Source organism: Ictidomys tridecemlineatus, chromosome 3 (assembly GCF_052094955.1).
Source record: "Ictidomys tridecemlineatus isolate mIctTri1 chromosome 3, mIctTri1.hap1, whole genome shotgun sequence".
NCBI lineage: Eukaryota > Metazoa > Chordata > Mammalia > Rodentia > Sciuridae > Ictidomys > Ictidomys tridecemlineatus.
Genome location: NC_135479.1, coordinates 89,613,862 through 89,629,799, shown reverse-complemented (window position 1 = coordinate 89,629,799; position 15,938 = coordinate 89,613,862). Strand labels below are relative to the sequence as shown.

The following is a 15,938-nucleotide window of genomic DNA, read 5'->3' as shown; positions in this document are numbered from 1 at the left end:
TACCCATTCTAGAAAGAATTCTCGCAAGGGGAATGGGAGCAGTCCTAGGGCTTAGAGTCAGGGCAACTTACCTGAGTACAGGTGTGGGGAGGGTAGACAGCTAAAACATCAGGGTTTTACTCGGTAACGAGGGGGTGGGTGCTGGCTAGCAATCAATAGTGTCTGATACACTTACCAGATAGAAACATGATATTATATCCAACTACATAGTTTCATGTTTCATTTTCCTCTTTAGGAAAGGGGCACTGCCTCCTTAATCAAGATTATCCTTGGGTACCACTCGGTTGAGAGTGAAAGAACTACAAAGCTTACTTTTTCCAGTCTTCATGTTTTAACTGCATTTGCTTTAGGCTCTAACTTCTTCTAATGCTTTGTAGAATTTAAATGCCCACCTTTGCAATGGCCTAGTTCTGTACATGTGCACCATGGGGCCCGTGTCACCATGCAGCTGCAGGAAGCACCTCATCTGAACAAAGAATCTGAAGGGAGGGAGCTGGAGCTGTGCCATGCAGAAGGGCACTGCGTGAAAGGGAATGGACACAATCACAGTGTCCAGTAGAGCCAGAGACATCTAACACTTTTGTGTTTTAATGACAAGTCCACAATCTGTGATCTGCTTTAGTAAAGAGAGTCTCCATCTCTTATGGTTTGGTTATGAGGTATACCCCCCAGAGCTCAGGTGTCAGCAGATGCAAGAATGTCCAGAGATGAAATGATTAGATTAGGAAAGATGTAGCCTCATTGGTGGATTAATCCATCAAATGGAGTAATAATTTAAATGACTCTTGGGTGGTAACTGTGGGCAGGCAGGGCAAGGCTGGAGGAAGCAGGTCACTGGGGGATTACCTTCCTGGTTGCCATGAACAGGGCAGCCTTCCTCCTCCATGCTCCTCTTCCAAGATGTTCTGCCTCCTCTCTGGCCCAGAGCAATGGCCAACCAGGGACCGAACCTCTGAAATCATGAGCGTAAATAAACTTTTCTTCCTCTAAATTGTTCTTTTCAGGCATTTTAGTCACAAAATGACCAACACACCATGTACATTCCTGGGGAACATCTTTGTTCAAGAGGAACTGGTTATAAAATTCAGGCTTGTTATAAGGAAATGAGTATGCCTTATTCTCAGTGGAAATTAGGACCATGGGATTCGGTAGGAGGAAATGGACTGGTAGGTTAACATATTCTAACGTTTTAGGGGCAAGGGCATTTTGTGTTCATTCTTTATAACTCCCACAAATCCTAGAGCAATGTCCTATGTCCGTGGCTGAAAGCCCAATGGAGGGGGAAGGAGGGTGGATGTACAATGTGGATGATGAAAGGAAACCCAGTCCAGAAAGACACGGCTCTATTTCCAACCGTTCTTTGGTGTGAGTAACCCTGAGGCTACTTCCTCTTTCCTTCCTCCCTCCCTTCTTCCTGCTTTGATAAACATCATGCTGTCAACTGCATGTCACACATCTGCTAGGTGACAGTTATATTGAAAGCTCTGCAAGGACAAGAACATGGTAGTATCTGTTGGGAGGTCCCTTAGATGTGACAGTTAAAAATGTTGGTAACTGATAGATATCACTAAGGATCCTTGTCTTCCTAATGCCAGAGGAGTTTGGTGACTTGGAGAAAGTTCAGCTGCAATTCTGCCTAACATATTTGTCTTTTCTAGAGGAAAGAAGAGCAGCACAGAGCCTCTGCCCTCAACAGTCAGATTGTATAGGCAGGAATCAAAGCCAGGGTCTGTGAAGCAATGCTGAACAATATAAGTTCTTGTAAAACGGGCTCCTACAATGAGTGGTTCAAGTTCTAAGTGTTATAAGAACTCAAATATGAGGGCTCGGTGAGCATGGATCCATCAGAGCACGGGTTCCCACAGTGGGGATTCAAGAGGAACTTTGTAGAATAGTGAGTGCTTCAGGATGTAGTCTATCACCCAAGCTCCAGGGTCTGTGTGCTACTGCAGGCAGGTCAGGGTTCCCTAGAGAGCATGTCCACTTTGCTGCCACCATAGGTGACTTGAAGAAGCTGGGATGTGTTTAGACTAGAGACTCCACCTGGAGAAGGCAATGCCAGCCACGAGACATGGGATAAATCTCACAGGAGTGTCCAACTGCAAGCTGGGGCCAGGATGGGTGCCCAGTATGTGCCCAATTCAGGGTAGGTATTGCTTTAGTGAGGGAAGGCTGGCTTCTTTTCCTTCCTGGAAAGTAGGGTTCAATTTTCTTGTTTTACCAATGAGACTGGAGTTTTGGGTTCATGGCCACAGCAAATAGTCTTTCTGTCCTGTGCAAAAGTGATTGGAAATTTTCTTTTTTTTATTATTGGTTGTTCAAAACATGACAAAGCTCTTGACATATCATATTTCATACATTAGATTCAAGTGGGTTATGAACTCCCATTTTTACCCCAAATACAGATTGCAGAATCACATCGGTTACACATCCACATTTTTACATAATGCCATATTAGTAACTGTTGTATTCTGCTACCTTTCCTATCCTCTACTATCCCCCCTCCCCTCCCCTCCCATCTTCTCTCTCTACCCCATCTACTGTAATTCATTTCCCTCCTTGTTTATTATCCCATTCCCCTCACAACCTCTTATATGTAATTTTGTGTAACAATGAGGGTCTCCCTCCATTTCCATGCAATTTCCTTTTTCTCTCCCTTTCCCTCCCACCTCATGTCTCTGTTTAATGTTAATCTTTTCTTCCTGGTCTTCCTCCCTGCTCTGTTCTTAGTTGCTCTCATTATATCAAAGAAGACATTTGGTATTTGTTTATTAGGGATTGGCTAGTTTCACTAAGCATAATCTGCTCTAGTGCATCCATTTCCCTGCAAATTCCATGATTTTGTCATTTTTTAGTGCTGCGTAATACTCCATGGTGTATAAATGCCACATTTTTTTATCCATTCATCTATTGAAGGGCATCTGGGTTGGTTCCACAGTCTAGCAATTGTGAATTGTGCTGCTATGAACATCAATGTGGCAGTATCCCTGTAGTACGCTCTTTTAAGGTCTTCAGGAAATAGTTCGAGAAGGGCAATAGCTGCGTCAAATGGTGGTTCCATTCCCAGCTTTCCCAGGAATCTCCATACTGCTTTCCAAATTGGCTGCACCAGTTTGCAGTCCCACCAGCAATGTAGAAGAGTACCCTTTTCCCACATCCTCGCCAGCACTTGTTGTTTGACTTCATAATGGCTGCCAATCTTACTGGAGTGAGATTAGGTATCTTAGGATGGTTTTGATTTGCATTTCCCTGACTTCTAGAGATGGTGAGCATTTTTTCATGTACTTGTTGATTGATTATATGTCCTCCTCTGTGAAATGTTTGTTCAGGTCCTTGGCCCATTTGTTGATTGGGTTATTTGTTATCTTATTGTCTAATTTTTTGAGTTCTTTGTATACTATGGATATTAGGGCTCTATCTGAAGTGTGAGGAGTAAAGATTTGTTCCCATGATGTAGGCTCCCTATTTACCTCTCTTATTGTTTCTCTTGCTGAGAAAAAACTTTTCAGTTTAAGAAAGTCCCATTTGTTGATTCTTGTTATTAACTCTTGTGCTATGGGTGTCCTATTAAGGAATTTGGAGCCTGACCCCCAATATGTAGATCGGAGCCAACTTTTTCTTCTATCAGACGCAGAGTCTCTGATTTGATATCTAGCTCCTTGATCCACTTTGAGTTAACTTTTGTGCATGGCGAGAGGAGGGGATTCAGTTTCATTTTGTTGCATATGGATTTCCAGTTTTCCCGACACCATTTGTTGAAGATGCTATCCTTCCTCCATTGCATGCTTTTAGCTCCTTTATCAAATATAAGATAGTTGTAGCTTTGTGGATTAGTCTCTGTGTCCTCTATTCTGTACCATTGGTCCACCTGCCTGTTTTGGTACCAGTACCATGCTGTTTTTGTTACTATTGCTCTGTAATATAGTTTGAAATCTGGTATTGCTATACCGCCTGGATCTTTGTGTGGGCATCAAACAACCCCTTCTCATTGAGAATCTTTCCTCTTTGCAGCAGAGGTGCACACGTGTGAGCACCTGGGTTTGTTAACCATGTGCCTTGATGCTGAGGTTCCACTATCCCTTCCACTTTAATTCCTTTCAACCTTTGGGGCCTGGGGACAAGTAGGGCCAGAGCCTTTTGACTTGTTTGTTAAGTTGGGTCAACCAAGAAGTAGAAGCTGGAAGAAGATACTTATCAAAAAAGTTTATTGGGGAAAACTTCTTTGAGAGAGAGTGTGATGTAGGGACAGCTGTCATACCTTGAGGCAGCCCGGTGTTGGTGGACATGGGGAAAGAAAAAGGCTGGGTGGGGAATCCTTAAGCTGCAGTGCAATTATAAGAATGCTTTGGTGAGGCTTATGAGGTGAACTTGAACCATGTTTGTCCTTTAGAGGAGTCCCTAACTCCCTGCCATAGAATCCCAGCTGTGCACAGTCATTGGTTGGGAATGGGGTGGAAGCCTCTGCATGGACGTGGGATGGATCACATTGGCCGACTGCACTGCTTACAGTAGGAGATCTGAGAGGTGCATTTTTATGGCCATTACATGGAGTCACTTCTGGCTACAAGCAGCTTCCTCCATTTACCTCAGGCTGCTTCTTCCTAAAGGCTGGGACCAGAGCTGGCACAGTGGGCCAGGCAGGGCCATTTCGATTTTGAAGGCTTGTCTGAATTTAGCCACACTATGTACTAGGAACTTGCTACAAGGACATAAACTTGCTTTCCCTACTTGGGAAGTGACAGTACACACTTCTCGTTTTCTTGTGAGTTAATTGAAAGCATTTTGCAAAAATAAGTGACATATCTGCGGAGAGTTTCAAATGACATTAATAGGGGTTCTTTCTGTGTAGAACCCCTGCTGATACCTTCTTGTTCTTCCCTTCTTTGTATCCCATGTGCGAAGAATGAGCGATCAACAGTGTCACTCGTGGTACCTGTTTAATAACTGTTAGCCAATGAGTGTTCAAAAGAGGCGTTCTTACTCAAGCACCTTAAACCACCAGGAGTGTGGAGGAAGCTTTTCCTGCTCTCTCCTGTCTGGTTATTTTGTAACTACTTGACAGTGCATGGAAAGGGGCCCACTGGTCTGTGGCAGATCTTGTGCCCAGGGAAGGCTAAGTATGTTTCTATCTTACAAAAGTTAGGATACAATATTTCTAACTATTACAGAGGAATGGGCCAAATACAGGAATAAGCAAGGAATAAGTAAGATAAAAATTATTCTTGGAAGAAATTTATTTTCTTTCATGCTTCTCACTCTGGTCTATTCTCCACATTGTTACCAAAGTGATAGTTCTTACATGAATATCTGATTATTGTACCCTCCTGCCTAAAATTTTTCAATTCTTCTGCATTATCATTGGACTAAAACATCAACACCTTTTAGCACAACAGAGGAGTCTTGTGGCCTAGAGTCTCAGCCCCCACCCCTTCTCTCTCAGCCCTTTTTTCTCTCACTCCCCCCCCTCTTCCCCTCTTTTCTTTCTCTCCACTATTCTCTTCTGCTCTCACTGGCTGACTCCCCAAATGCACCAGATCTAAGTCCCTCTTTGTTTATATGCTGAGTTACTTAGGTTATCAGTCATGATTGCAAACACAGCAACACCAGAATATCAGTGACTACATACTACAGAATTTAGACACAGTAGGTTCTAGGAACTGGCTCCGATGACATAGACTTGCTTTCCCCATTTGGGAAGTGACAGTGCACAAGTCACATTTGGGAAAGCAAGTCTATTTTATTTTTCATGCACTTAGTTGTCTAGTGCACATAAGCCTGGTTGGTAGATGGCTTCCTTCCCCCCAGTTTCTGAGGGACCCATGCTGTCTCAGCTCAGTGATTTTGTCTTGCCTTTGGAGCCTTTGGTTTCTTTCTATTCAGCAGATGAGGGTGAGGAGGATAGAAAAGAGAGCCTCTATGCGCCTCTTCACTGCTGCAACCTTGCTTTGGCGTCTGTTCCACTGGTGAGAATGGTCCAGATGCAAAGTAGACAGGAGAAGATCCCTGCTGAGCAGCTGCATCCCAGCAGCCATTTTGCAGAGAGAGCTTAGGTCCCAGGAATGTCCAGCTGTCTGATATTACATAGTGCTGCCCCACACGTGTGCCCTGGATCCCAACTCCATGATTCAGCTTGTCTTGGCAAATCTTATGTCACCTTTAAGAGTCAACTCACATGTTGCTTAATTCCAAGGGTTTCAGAGTGCTAATCTGTAGACTAGAACTCTCCCAGGAAAATACCATCTCCTGGTCTGTTAGATTACTCTGTGTCTATCACAGAGCAAAGGTTTTTGTGAAATACTTGGATGGATGTAAGAAGAGGATATCTCTTGTATCCAAAATTTCTGGGTTTGTTAGGAAGAAAAATCCTGGGAATTCATGCTGAATATTCTAGCAATAGTGTCCACTACACATATTACTGGAGATTGAACCCAGGGGCACTCAGCCACTGAGCCACATGCCCAGCCCTATTTTGTATTTTATTTAGAGACAGCGTCTCACGGAGTTGCTTAGTGCCTCACTTTGAACTTGAGATCCTCTTGCCTCAGTTTCCCAAGCTGCTGGGATTACAGGCGTGTGCCAACACACCCCACACAAATATTTTAACACTACATTCGATTGACTTGCTATCTATGAGTGAGCAATCTTCTAAACTAGGTGGTGATCCCACTCTTTCTCTTGCCACTTTGAAGCTTCCAAATTATATATTTAAAAGTATCCAGTAGTGAATATTTTGGATTGTCTTCTCCCAATACAATTATTCATTCTTTTTTTTTTAGGCCTGATAATGGGATTAATTTTGCGATATGCTACGGCACCAACTGATATTGAAAGTGGGACTGTCTACAACTGTGGAAAACTGTCCTTCAGTCCTTCCACTCTACTGGTTAATATCACTGACCAAGTTTATGAATATAAGTACAAGAGAGAAATAAGCCAGCACAACATCAGTCCTCACCAGGGAAATGCTATACTTGAAAAGGTAAGTGTCCTATTGGGACGTATATTTTTGATTTCCGTATAATTAATTGTACCATGTATGAGTCTCCATATGTAATATGTTCACATACACATATATGTCCATTATGACACTGAACTATTGGGGCCATTTAGTTGACTAAAATGTCAAAACTTTGGATTATATATATTCTTGTTATAAGCTCAGTTGTCAATATTTTTTCCTAGAAGTTGGGAAAGGTTCTTATTTTTTTAATTAATGAATTAATTAGGTACTAGGGTTTGAACCAGGGGTGCTTTACTAAGCTACTTCCCTAGCTCTCTTTATTTTTTATTTTGAGACAGGGTCTCCCAAAGTTGGTTAGCATTTTGCTAAGTTGTTGAGTCTGGCCTTGAACTTGTGATCCTCCTCCCTCAGCCTCCCCAGCCACTGGGATTATAGGCAAGCACCACTGTGCCTGGCTTGGAAAGGTTTTTAATATAATTTCTTTGCAAGTCACAACTCTTTTAAAAATATATTTTAAAAAAATCTAGCAACTCTGTATTTCTTAATACCCATTCCAGCTTTTATGAGCGTATGCACTTGCATGTATGTGTGTGTGTGTGTGGGGGGGGGTGCTGTGTGTTAAGTGTCATGGCATACATTGCCAGCTGGCTATTTGGTTCAAATCTCCCATAATCCAAAAGGAAAGTATAGAGGAATGAAAAATTTTCACTGCAAACCTTGATCTTTTGACTGCCCACACAAAATGCTGGCCACAGTTTACAAATTCACTGACACATGCTCTCAAGAGATCGTGACCCCATTGGTTTAGTTAGAGAATCTTAGAAAAAAATTACAAAATGACTCATCTTTTAAAAATGGCTTAGGGCCAGACACAGTGGTGCACAGCCATAGCCCTTACAACTTGGGAGGCTGAGGCAGGAGGTTCGCAAATTGGAAGCCAGCCTGGGCAACTCCAAGACCCTGTTGCAAATAACCTAAAAGGGTGAGGATGCAACAAAAATCAAATAAAAAAGCTTTTATTATTGCAAATTTGCTAACTCCTTCAGTCTCTGAAGAAAAACTTCCTGCTGCCCTCAGGACTGAGAGTCAGAAATAAGGTGAGATCACCTTTTGTGATGCCTTGTATGTCCTGGATTATCTCTTGGAGCAGAGAGTTCCTTTTAACAAACAGGTGTATGCCAGAAACCAGAATGGCACCTGACTTCTTTCAGATCCTGTTGGGTTGGAGCTAAGATCTGTCTGATATTGTGGAAGCACCTTCTCTCACTTTTATCCCATATAGACTTAGTTTCTTTATTAAAATATACAAATTTTTCCATTTCTAGAGGATTGGGGTGTGGGTCTAGGATGAATTATTTCTAGTAATTTTCTTCACATAATCTTCTATGGTTATTTTTCTATATTAACTTCCTCAAGCACTTGGTTAGAACTCAGGAAAGTCAAACTAATTATCACAAAGTTAGACTTAGCTAGGAAAATGAATTTAAGCACACAAAAAGCAAGTTAAATAATATATTTTTTAAATCAATAGGAAAAATATCTAGATTTTATGTTTTGGATTCTCTACTGTGGTTCCTTTTATTCATAGGGATAATAGAAATTTATCTATCCAGGGCTAGGGATGTGGCTTAAGCGGTAATGCACTCGCCTGGCATACACGAGGCGCTGGGTTTGATCCTCAGCACCACATAAAAATAAAATAAAGATGTGTCCACCTAAAACTGAAAAATAAATATTAAAAAAATTCTCTCTCTCTCTCTCTCTCTCTCTCTCTCTCTCTCTCTCTCTCTCTCTCTCTCTTTCTCTTAAAAAAAAAGGAAATTTATCTATCCAGAAATAAATGATTTAAATGACCTTGTTAACAACACAGGATTTTGATTAAAATGCACCCTCCAGTTTTACCTTGATTCATACCTAGACATAAATTATTTCTCTCTTCACTTTCCTGCCATTTTTATCTGCATTTCTACATAGCACTGTTTCTCCAAACAGGTTGGATCCCTCAAAGATACTGTTAATGTCTCTGTTGCTATAGCAATTTTGTTTTCTAAAGGATTGCCAATAAATGTCTGATCTGAAACTTTGATATTGTATTATTGACATATTGATTGCTTTGGCAGCAACTGAAGCCAAAGATTTGCTTTCTAAAAATTAAATCAAGAGATGGAGAAAATGTTTAAGATGCCATGCCCTTTTTTTTTTTCCTGTGGGTGAATTCTGAGTTTTACACATCAAACGTTTTCTTGACCTTGGATGACTCAGGCATTTTCTGGGTAAACTTCTAAATCATGTGACTCAGTTACAATCAGCATTTGTTGCTTCTAAGCATCCAGGGCTGGCAATAGGTGATTCAGCACCCAGAGCAAATCCTCTCAGGTTGCTGGTGAGAGGGGGGGTCTCCTCTGGCAAACCTACCATGACTTAGATGACTTTAAAGAAAACTGGGTTTGTAAATGGCCAGAATATGTCTTCCTTTATATTTGTTGTTTATGTGCCAATATTGGTGGAACTTAGTTGATCTAAAACAAATGAACAACCCATAGCTTGACTTCCTCCGGGACTTTTCTATGGCATGCAACTGCTCATATCAATCAGCCAATTAACCTATGTTAGATGCAAAGAGACTCCAAAAAAGGGCCCATTCATTGTAAAGCTTGTGAAGAGGTAGCATGGATCACTCACATATACCATCACCCCTAGGTTCCTTTAACTTTCCAATCCCCAACTTTCTTTACTTATTTACTTTTTTAAAAATATTTCTCAAGTTATACATGGACACAATCTCTTTTTTTTTTTTAATGTGGTGCTGAGGCTCAAACCCAATGCCTCACATATAAAAGGCTAGTGCTCTACCACTGAGCCACAACCCCAGCCCTACTTATTTACTTTTAACGGATACCCCAAATTGTATATATCAAGGGGGTCTCATGATGTCTTTGTACTTGAGTACAATGTAGAATGTGTAAATCAGGTTATATATAAATATCTCCTCAAATACATGTCATTTCTTCAGGGTAAAAACAATCTGATTTTTTTTCCAGCTTTTTGAGATATACAGTCCATAATTGTTACCATAGTCACCTAACTACAAAAGCACACCAGAACTTCTTACTCCCCTCTAACTGGAATTCACTACCCATCCATCATCCTGTCCCCACCCTCCAGTAACCACCATTGGAGGCTCTACTTCTGTGAGATCAGCTTTCTTATTTGTAAAGTGTGGAGATTAAAACTCATTTTGTAGGATCCTGTTAGTTATTTAAATGAGATGATGTGTGTAAAGTGCCTGGCTAACATGGGGCCTTTACACCTCCCTGGTTGTCACTGCCACTACTTTTACCACTAGAATGCTACCACCAACATCTTGTCACTTCTATCTCCAAAACAATGGTAGTTTCCACCACCACTGAAAACATTCATGTTTGAATGCTTAATATATGGCAGGGAGGAATATAATTATGTTTGGTAATTTATTTAACATCCATTTGGAGAGATACTGTCAATGTATAATATGTGCCTGTGTCTAATTTAGCTCTAAATTGTAGCATATGAATTGTAAAAACCATAAAAATTTACAGATTAGTGATAGTGGATGCTTGGGTTTGTTAGGGAGGCTTCGTGGAGGATGTGGCATTGGAGATGGACTTTGAAGGATGGGTGTGCTTTCCATTGGCAGCAGGAATTGAGCAAATCCCAGAAGTCATTAGGGCAAGGTGGATTGGAGGGTAAGATGACAGAGTGCAACTATCAATATAAAAAGAGAAGAGGACTTTGGGGAAGGCTGGACACTTTGGATCCACAGAGACTGCTTGACTTATGGGAACAGTATATAGAGACCCTTCTAAGATTTTAAGGCTGGCTGGGAGAATACGTGGTCCCAGAGAAAAAGGGAGGGAAATTTAGATGAAAGGGATGGATGAAAATGATCTTGGATCTGCATCTAGAGATCACCTAATTTAGATTAGGAGGGAACTCTGGCCTTATACAATTGAACCTCATCTTTTTACAGATGATTGAAACAAGAACTTAATCACTAACATGGATTTAAGTCAGTGGTCTGAAATCCATTTGTACTTTAAAATCATTTGGGAACCTGAAAAACATCCCAGTACCTGCATTCTACTCCTAGAGTTTGGATTTACCTGGTATAGCTTTGGGTTTTCAGAAGATCACAAGGTGTTTCTAATGGGCAGACATGTTTGGGAGCCATGGATTTAAATCCTGTGTTACCTTCAAGTGATCAGGATGAAGAGAGAGATGGTACTTTACCCTTTACCCCCACACCCCTTACTGTTGTAGGTCTACCAGCCTCTTCTGTTCCCTCAACTCACTGGAAAAGTTCTTGCTTCAGTATCTCTGCATATGTCTTCTGTCTAAAATGCTCTTGCTCCTGCACATCCCATGTTCACAAAATCAGGCTCCTTCCATCTCTGGAAGTCTTAGCTCGAAATGCCTTCTGTTCAGAAAGGGCTTGTCCACATAATATTCTTATACTGTGTGTTCTCTCAGTCTCTCAGCCTCTCTCCTCTTTACTTGCAAAGTACTTAGCAACATCTGAAATTCTGTATGTATTTTCTTGGTTTTTGTTTATTATCATTCTTACCTTGTTTACTGTCCACTCATTGGTAAACTTCACAAAGCAGAGGAATATGTCTCTTTATTGACCAACATATTACTAAAGAGCCAATCATGGTATCTCATACCAAAAAATAGTTGGTGAATGAATTAGTGACTGAGTGAGTCTGAGAGCTTGGAAATGCACACACAGCTGGATAAATATGTAATATGTGAAAATCAACCCAATGAAGTTGGTAGAACTGTAGTTCCTTGGGTGTCTACTGTTTAATCTATGTTATTCTGTAATGTTATTTATGTGTGTGCAGATAATAAATTACCATCTAGAAAAATTAAATGATGGGTCCAGATTCCCACAACAGGTGGGCACAGACAGAATAAGTGGGGTCTCAGATAAAGCACTTGATCCTGAGTCCTGAGGAAAGGTTTATTGTACTCCATGCTACTGGACAGGCCCTCCAAGGGTCCCATGGACAGAGACGGAAGGATATCTGGGGCCAGGCCCTAAGGGATTTTTCAGATGCACAGAGAGAGGGAGATGGCCAGAGCTGGAAAGAGCAGAGACTGTTACAGTTCAGGAAGAGATCAGCCCAGCAGAGGCCCGGAAGCCAGCCACCCCAGGGCTTCCCTGGTTCTTTTTCTTCATGGTATATATTCAAGGGAGTATTTGGCCTTTGTTTTAAAAGTTATAAGATTTGAAAATGAGGTTTCTTCTTAAATGAATATAGTTTGGAGACTTGGATGAAATGTCTAACTTCAGGATTTGGAGAGGCTAGCACGAATTCCTATGCTGTGTCATCTCCTCTTGGAAGATTCTGTAAGAGGACATATATTTCTGGGATGGTTAGGCATTGACGTGTTTGGAAGCAGAACCAGGCTCACGGCTTTATGAATGTTTTCCAGTAAGAAAGTTAAAACTGGAAAGTATGAGAGCTATTGGCACTTTAAAAAGCAGCAGTACACCATGATTTTATGCCCTGTATAAACGTACAAAAATTTCAGGAAATACCACATCCCAAACTTGTTTTGTTCGTGCTCAACACAGAAAAAAAATGTAGAAAAGAGATTTTTTTTTCACTTAAAAGATTGGAGAAAGAAGTATTATATGCATTATGAGCAAATGATAAACTCCACGTAACCTTCTGCAAGAATAAAACTAGACCATGTTGCTCTGTATCCATCCCTTCCATGTTTACAATACTATTTGCCAAGTTGTTCTATGGATCCAAGAAGCCCTCACCATGTCTTAACCCCATGGGGCCAATATTCTATAACACAATTGCTTTATAAATGTTAATTTATTATGTAATATTTAGGAGTACAAAAATGTCTACTGAGTATTTCTGAATTTCCTTACAATAGAAAGTTCAAAACTTGTTTTAAAGAGCAGTTGATAAAACAAAACCCAAATTTCATCTATTACTGATGCTTTGGTTTCTATGTTCATTCAAAACAAGTGAACTCACTGGGTCCCATCCATTGTGATTCTTAGAGAAGACAAAATCTCAAGGAGTATCCTAGTAAATCAGAGAAAAACACAATGAAGCTGATTGGTAGGGGAATCCACAAGTATGGTTTAAGACAGATGAATGAAGGAATCAGTCCGTGCATCTCCATACAAAGAAATGAAAAAATAACACTAAAATGCAGGTACCAAGGGAGTGGGTCAAGAAACAGAGGCGCTCAGGAGGGAACAGCATTTACTCTAACTAGGATGATGGGAAAGATTTCGAAGACTGACTCTAAGGATGGTGGTGGTTAGTGGGGCGTGAAGGTGAGAGGGCATTGGAGGCAGAGGGAAAATCAGGATATGGAGGTGGGAAAGGGAGGAAAGAATACCCCAGGAACTATTTCTAATTTGCAAAAGTATGGAAGACCAGTAAAACACAGGTGTTATGCTTTGAATGTGAGGTGTCCCCCAAAAGCTCACGTGTGAGACAATGTGAGAGGGTTCAGAAATGATTGGGTTGTGAGAGTCTTAACCCAATCATTGCTCGTCCCTCTGATGGGATTAACTGAGTGGTGATGGAGGCAGATAGGGTGTGGCTGGAGGAGGCAGGTCAGTAGGGAAGTGGCTTCGGGGTATATATTTATATCTGGAGAGTGGAGTCTCTCTTTGCTTGGTGATCATCATATGAGCTGCTTCCCTCTGCCACACTCTTCCGCCATGATGTTCAGTCTCCATTCCTTGAGCCCCTTGGTTATGGAAGCCCAGAAGAGTGGAATGCTGGGAAAGCGAGGAGATCCTTAGGCTGTTGTATCCAGCAGAGACAGAGGAAGCAGGGGGCAGATGGAGGAGAAGGAAGAAAGAAGGCTATGGAGGGTTGAGACCACTTGGGCTCGAAGAGGAAGTGGGAGAGAAGCTTCCTCTGCTTTCCTGGTCTTCTGGGTTCACTTGAAGGGGAGGGAGTAGTTTTGCAGTTGTCATTGTTTAGGAAATGAAGCTGATTGGTAGGGGAATCCACAAGTATGGTTTAAGACAAATGAATGAAGGAATCAGTCTGTGCATCTCCTCCTCACTTTCTTTACCACTGACTTGGCACATCCCATGTTCACAATAGCGGGGTGGAAGGGTCAGCAGGCCGTTTGGCAGGGAAGGTCTTGCAGACCTAGTAAATTTTCAAAAAGTTGTCAGCACAGTTAAATTTATACTTCCTTTCACCCACAAATCATTTGACTATAGTGACAAAGTCAAAGGAAGCTGCCCAGTGGAAATGCTGCTTCCTATGTGAACAGGCACGCTCACATGGCAAGGGAGATTATCTTTGAGTAAAAGGTCCCATTTTTTTCCATAAGAAGACTCTTCCAGGCTGCAAATAAGTCAGCAGTGCTCATATCAATTGTGTTGATAATACCAGAAAGTTTTTTTTTAAAGAGAGAGAGAGAGAGAGAGAGAGGATTTTAATATTTATTTTTTAGTTTTTTGGTGGACACAACATCTTTGTATGTGGTGCTGAGGATTGAACCCAGGCTGCATGCATGCCAAGCGAGCGCGCTACCACTTGAGCCACATCCCCAGCCCCACCAGAAAGTTTTTTTAAAGAAGCTCTTATTTATAGAAATAGCCCATTGTATGAATTTTGTTTTTGCTGCATTAAATAAATTCAATGAGATGTCTTGATTTTCCTCACTGTCCAACTTTTTCTAAAGGTGATTTTTTTTAACTTTCTATGGCTCCTAGTTTTAATTCTGATATATTTATTTGTAAACTACTTTTCTACTTTTCAGTCTTTCTCTCTACTTGATTATCCTAGCCACAGAGGCCAGGGCAGAGCTCTTCCAATAACAGGAACAGGTTGATCAGAGACATCGTCGTACCATGAGATAAATATGTGCAGCTAACTCTAGGACACTCTTGGGAAGGATCAAGAGAGGACTGGAAAGAAATCTCCTTTAAAACTTCTCTAGGTATGCTGAGAGAAAGCAAGCTTGGGATGATAAATGGGCATGCAGTTTTTGAAGAGCTTTTGTGAGATGCTCTCAAGTGGAATGGATTCTATGCCTCCGTTCCACAGAGAACAGTGCTTCATGATTTGTGTTTCTCTATCCTGACAAGTCTTGGCTCTTAACACACAAGACGGTCCCAGAGAATCACAAGCTTGGCAGTGGGTAGGATGAGGCTGTTTGGACGGACTGAGCTGCTTTCAATCCTAACCCTTACTTAAGAGATCAGATGTTAATAAAGCAACTTAAAATGTATTTATTTTAGCTGTTTTCCTCCACCTTCATTCAACTTCCTTTGCAGACAGTTGGCCTGCATGAGAACCACAGAATCATTCCAAGACTCTAAACATCCCATTAGGTTCTAATGTCATCATTGAACAACGCAGATGTTCTTACTCATTTAGTCATTCAACAAATACTGATTTGTTGAGAATTCTCCATATGCCAAACATTTGTTTTAGGTACAACAAGTACAGCAGTGAGTGCAATCAAGTCTCTGTCCTCATGAACTTAGATTCTAGGGGAGAGATAGCCACGGGACAGTTCAGCAGTAGCATATGTCACCTAATATCACGTGGAGACACATGCTATGGGAGCAGAGTTAGCAACATGAGAAGATGAAGCACAGAGTGTTGAGATGTGTCCTGCAGAGATGGCCTTCCAAGGTGGACAGAGCTGGAGCAAACAGCCACATGCAGGTCAGAGTGAGCCACCCAGAGATCTGGACGGAAAGATTTTCAAATCAGATGGTACAATGACATAACATGAGGTTCCTGTAACATGGAAGTCTTTATTATTATTATTATTATTATTATTATTATTATTTTGTTATCTTATATATCAATATTCCAAGATCATTTTGTCTCTACGGACTTTAGGAAAACATTTGTTGTTGTAATAGATAAAAGTAAAGAAGAAAGAGGCCAACTCTTGCAGTGTTCCCTCACCAAATATAAAA

At 41.2% G+C, this 15,938-nt stretch overlaps 1 protein-coding gene across 2 annotated transcripts in view; it reads left to right on the top strand.

The window, feature by feature from the left end:
* The window catches only part of Slc9a9 (solute carrier family 9 member A9), a 541,578-nt gene that overhangs the window by 11,255 nt on the left and 514,385 nt on the right, over nt 1-15,938 (top strand). For both annotated transcript variants that reach the window (XM_078043469.1, XM_078043468.1), the window contains exon 2: nt 6,777-6,979. In XM_078043469.1, coding sequence (XP_077899595.1) covers nt 6,777-6,979 — 203 coding nt within the window. The remainder of the gene's footprint in view (nt 1-6,776; nt 6,980-15,938) is intronic.